The sequence below is a fragment of the Phalaenopsis equestris genome, unplaced genomic scaffold (assembly GCF_001263595.1).
Source record: "Phalaenopsis equestris unplaced genomic scaffold, ASM126359v1 Scaffold000765, whole genome shotgun sequence".
NCBI lineage: Eukaryota > Viridiplantae > Streptophyta > Magnoliopsida > Asparagales > Orchidaceae > Phalaenopsis > Phalaenopsis equestris.
In genome coordinates, this window is record NW_018165205.1 from 1,209,935 (window position 1) to 1,215,520 (window position 5,586).

At 34.6% G+C, this 5,586-nt stretch overlaps 1 protein-coding gene across 5 annotated transcripts in view; it reads left to right on the forward strand.

Moving 5' to 3' along the window:
- The window catches only part of LOC110031048 (carbon catabolite repressor protein 4 homolog 4), a 107,258-nt gene that overhangs the window by 75,151 nt on the left and 26,521 nt on the right, over positions 1-5,586 (forward strand). For all 5 annotated transcript variants that reach the window (XM_020734080.1, XM_020734081.1, XM_020734082.1 and 2 more), the window contains 2 exons: positions 3,382-3,532; positions 4,208-4,355. In XM_020734080.1, coding sequence (XP_020589739.1) covers positions 3,382-3,532; positions 4,208-4,355 — 299 coding nt within the window. The remainder of the gene's footprint in view (positions 1-3,381; positions 3,533-4,207; positions 4,356-5,586) is intronic.

Sequence of the window (5,586 nt, forward strand, 5' to 3'; positions counted from 1 at the left end):
TATATATATATATATGTATATATATTTCCCTCTTGTGAGGGAGGTTGGGGTGCAAATTTTTGGAGCTTGGAAATATGAAATAGTACTAAATTATAAGGGAAATAACATGATAATAAAAATGCCAAAAATGATTCTTAAATGCAATAACCCAGTTCCTTATAATTCAAAATATCATAATTTTTTAACAAGTCCAATATTTTCATAAACGATTGAACCAGTCATACGAATAATTATCGCATCATCATCATAAGTTAAAAAAAAAATCATTTCCTTATTCAATATTATCTTAAAACCCTAAAGTTTGAATCATAAAGTATAATCTTCATTATCATTCTTATCAAACAGGTGTAGCTCACTATTGTGCAAATGACATAGTGCGGACAGCTTTATGTCTCATTTGCATTTATGTGTTTGTGTAGATATATATAGATATATACAAATATACAAATATACATATATAGATATATACATATATGTACATACATTTATACATATATATAGATATATACATACATATATGCATATATACAGATGTTTACATAGATAGATATAGACACACACACATGTGCATATCTACATATACATACATATACATCTACATGTACATACACACACACAGATATATGTATGTGTGTGTGTGTGTGTATATATATATACTTTAGTTACGTCGGTTAATGATACACACCTTACCAATTTGTTAGTTGGTTCCCTTCCGAGAACTAGAGGCAAAGTCAGACTAAATTTAGTCGTCCTGATTGATCTTATATGTATCATCTCCTTTTTGGTTTTTTCTTTTTGTGTGTGTTGTATCGTGTGAGTTGGGTGCTTATTTGGTTCAGCTCATACAATCTATCTTTATCATTTTCCCTTTAATATAATTGCCCTCTGATTTTTTTTAATATATATATATATATATATATATATCGGTATAGTTTAGTTTGTCTGGTCTCAAGCTGCACTTTTTTAATTAACAGGTTCTCGACTCTATTGGGGTCATACTTGAGTACCCTATGAAGCTATATCTACATGCCTTCAACCTAACCAGGTCTTCCGTGGTCGGATACTTATGAAAATGGATATTACTTTACCTGATATTATTGAAGTCTGACTGGGTACAACTCATAATGGATATTGACAACAAATTGTCATGGAAGATAGACCTTTTTATGGTACCCACTGTAAGATGTTTGGGCATACCCTTGATAAATGTCACAGGCTCCATCCTAATTTGAAATCTAAAACTCAAGTGATTAAGAATGAGTTTAACCCCACTGCTCTGGACACATCCGCTCCACCTGTGTAGGAAATTACCACAAGACAGAATTTGTGTCTGATTTAATTGTCCTTGTAGACCCACCACTGACAATATTGTTTCTGCTTTTGCGATTGATGTGATGTCGGATGGTCTTGCTGGCCAACCTACACCTTTAAATCTTATTGAAAACAATATTGAAAGATTTTTGCCTACAAAGGATGTGTCAGGAGAGCCTTGCAGCTCCCCATCTTCAGGAAGTATCCGGTGCAGAGGCGACAACTCATACTTCACATACACTAGAACCTATTGTGGTTACAACGGTTGACATTGTTTCTACTACAGTTCTATCACCTAATCCGAATGGTCAATCTTTGGACGAGGAATATCAGGTTTGCACATCCAGGGGAAAGAAGAAGAATGAAGACCAGAATGAAGACCTAACCTACTTGAGCTCAAGAATCTAATGGATGATATTTTGGTTACTTCGGGTAATGATACGCACCTCACCAATTTGTTAGCGGACTCCCTTCCGAGAACTAGAGACATAGACAAAACTAAATTGAGTCGTCCCTAATTTTTTTCTGCACATCGGTGATTTTTGTTTTTTGATCTTTTATGTATATTTTTTTTGGGATTTTGTGTGTGTTGTACGGTGTAGGTTAGGTGCCTACTTTTGGGCTCACTCATACAACTTATTTGTATCTTTTTCTCTTTAATATATTAGCCCTTGGGCTTTTTTTTAATATATATATATATACTTATTCAATACTTAGCTAAATATTTTTTATATATAATGTTGTCATGATCACATGAAAATATATTTATGAAAAGTTGCATGTCATTTTAAGAAAATAATATTAATAGTATATTTGATGTGATATTAAAAATTTGAGGGTTATGTAAATAGATACTAAAGTTTAGATGTTAAATACGTATATGTATAAATTGAATTCCATGTCGTAAATTTTTTCTTTATTTTCTTTTATTAAATCTTTAAAATCAACTTTTCAGGTGTTATCGAGCAATGCACCATGTGTCATTGCTCATGCATAGCACAAATAACACATACCATTTTGACGCGTTGCACCGCGCCCTGTACATAGTGATGATGGTGTGCTGCATTGCGCCGTTCACTATGACGCACACTATTTTGTGCCATTGACATGTATGACTACTTGTTTCTGTGAAATGCTTGGAACTAGATCATAAATTCTCTACTAAATAGAGAAAAAAATATTTTGGGCATTTTTTTATTTAGAATTTTATCTACCTTGTTAAAATATAGCCCGGGAACATGAGTTTTTGTGTCCTTCAAATTTTAAGTGACTCAATAGGCAACTTTTTTTTTTCTTTTCATATTTAACTAGTTGTATCTGTCACAGTGGCAGCTAAACTAAAATAAAGTGAAACATTGAAATCTTTTTCTTTTTTAGCATTGAAATACTGGTTACGGAGGACTGTTATTGCTGCAGTACTTCTCCCTGCATGCTAGCCAGTTCCGTGTAGTGTCTTTAGTGTGGGGCACACTGTATGTTGTTGAACCATTACTATGGTGGTATTTTCCATTTAAAATAGTATCGGTTCTGTTGGTATTCTCTACTAATGCTGCTGCTGTTAGATGATAAGACTTGAGGAATTACTAATTTGCTGTGGATTTTCTGGGGTTGCAGTGTTAATGGTGTGTTTTCTCAGAAGAATATGTAGTTAATGTTAATGCAATATTAGAATTTAGATGGTGGAGAGAATTTAAGCCAACGAAAGGAGTACCAAACCTTATGTTCTGTTCAAAGCATAGGAACGTTCTATGTGAACTTCCGAACGAACCATTTTGTTCCTATTTTATTCAAATATATGAAATTGGGTGGTCACAAAAAAAATTGAGTTAATGCTGTAATGTTGCCAATTTTATAATTACTGCAGATTATTATCATATGTTTTGTAAGTTCAACTTGTCCAATGTGAGAGATGATGAATATTAAGGGGGATTTCCTTGGATTTTTTGAAATTTTGGGCGAGTGGTTGCTTATCTTTTATTTAGCTCATGAAACAGAAAGGGCAGCCCTTTTCTTTCAATAGGATAGTTCATTTTAAGCTTTATATGCCACTTGATTTGAATTCCTTAACAGATTTGTCAAACAAAAATGATGGTGGTGATTATGGAGATCGAGATGATCCCTGTGTGAGGCTGAAACGTGATTGCGTTGGTTTGCTAGCAGCTTTCAAGTTGAACGTGCCTTCTGAGCAAGTGCTTGTCGTGGCAAATACACACGTTTACTGGTAACCGAATTAATTTTACTCTAATATGGTTACACTATTGTTTCTTTTGGCATTCATGCAACATTCAAACCACAGAGTAAAGTTGGGTTAAGCAGTAATGGCTGTCGAGGGATTTTGTTCTGTAAAAGTAGGATTGTTAAGGTGCAAATATGTTTTATATTGCTTAAGTGTGTATGAAATTAATAGAATTTCTTAAAATCAAATAAATGGAATAGATCCAATCTTAACTGCAGTTGTTAGTTTCAAACAAAAGTGCACCTATTGTTTCTTCAAGCATTTGTGCAACTATTTATTTATTTATTTGTTTATTTCTTTTCACAACGTCAGTTTACACATTCAATTTTGATTGTCAGTTCAATTAAGTTTCATCTAAAATTATAATTATTTTTTGAACAAACAGAACTGTACCCACCCTAACTATGCTGCAATTTTTTTAAAACAAACACAGTTTAAAGTTGGTTTGATTGCTAAAACTAATGGTAAAAATAGAAGACAGTTCTTTCTTTTTCAATATTTGTTGTAAATGCTGAGAAAGGAAAAAATTACAACCACCTCCGATAGTTTTATTAGTTCATATAAATCTCTCTCTCTTACGTGCGTGCACATACAGTGTTATCATTTATCTATTTTTCTCTAAAAGAAGAATCTTAAAATGGAAATTAAGTTAATTTGCAGGGATCCTGCATTGATTGATGTGAAGCTTGCTCAGGTGAAGTATCTTCTATCCAGAATTTCTCGGTTTAAGAAAGCCATTAGCAATAAATTTAGCTGCACGCCTTCCGTGATTGTTGCTGGAGATTTTAACTCAACTCCTGGGGATGAGGTTTGTTTACTTCTATCCTTTGTCTTATTTATTGAACAAAGTATCACTATTTTAAATCTTGTGATAAGAAATAACTGTTTCTGATACTAGAGTTAACCCAAAATTCGATAGGAATGCTGAATTTTATTACTAAAAAATAATGGGGTTATAATCAAGACTCTAAACAGGAAAGATGATTGGTGGTTATAACAGGAAGGAGGATGGCTGTGGCCAATGTAGCAGGAAGTAGGCGCAGGTGGGATTGATGGCGGCGGGTGGGAGTGTGATCGGGGTCTTGCGATAGTAGCAGGTAAAGGGCTTGGGAGTGACGACACGGGGAAGGGAGTTGGTCAGGCGTAGATTTGGGTAAACCTTCGACTGGACGGTGGATCGGGCAGTAGTGTAGCAACACGGGAAGGACTTAGGAAGTTGCAGTTGCAAGTAGAGAAGGTGCGTGTGAATCAAGTGGCAACTGGGAGAGGAAAATAAGTGGAGGTAATCGACACCATGGAGCACGATACATTTGAAGCACCACCCATCCTCAGAGACAACCCTAGCAAAGGAGAAACGCCTGGAGGTCGAAATTTGAATTTGAAAGATACTACAATTGAAACCTAAACAACAAACAATGAATATATAGTAGGATAGGTGGGAGAATAGGGGGGAAACGAGTCGTATTTCTCGCTCAATTGCAGTTGATCGGTCTAGCTGGTGTCTTGGCTGAATCGAGACAGTTTAGCCGATCCATAAAAGCTTCGCGTCAGTCTCACGAGATTGGAGAGATTCAACTTCATGCATCAAAGCTTCTGGTTCTTTGTCCGTGGTCGTAACAACGCCTTGATCTCATTGTCGCAGCACTATCTCCCAAAACATTGAACAAGCTTTCTCCACTTGCGAGCATACATCCCTATCGATCCGCTCTCCTGAGTAGGGGTGTAAACGAGTTGAACTCAGCTCGTGTTCGGCTCGTTTATATTTTGAGCTCAAAAAGTGTGTTTGTGTTTGACTCGTTTGCTTAACGAGCTGAACACGAGCTGTTCACGAACAAAGAGTTCTTTGAACAACTCTAATCATGTAGCCATAAGACAATAAGAGTTTGAGCAAGATTTAAAAATTATTATTTATATTAAAACATCATTTGAATCTAATTTAATAATTTTTATTATATTTTCTTAATCAATATTTTAATTGATTATAAATCTTTGTAGCCTTATAGTCAATTAGATTTGTTTAAAATACTATTATATATATA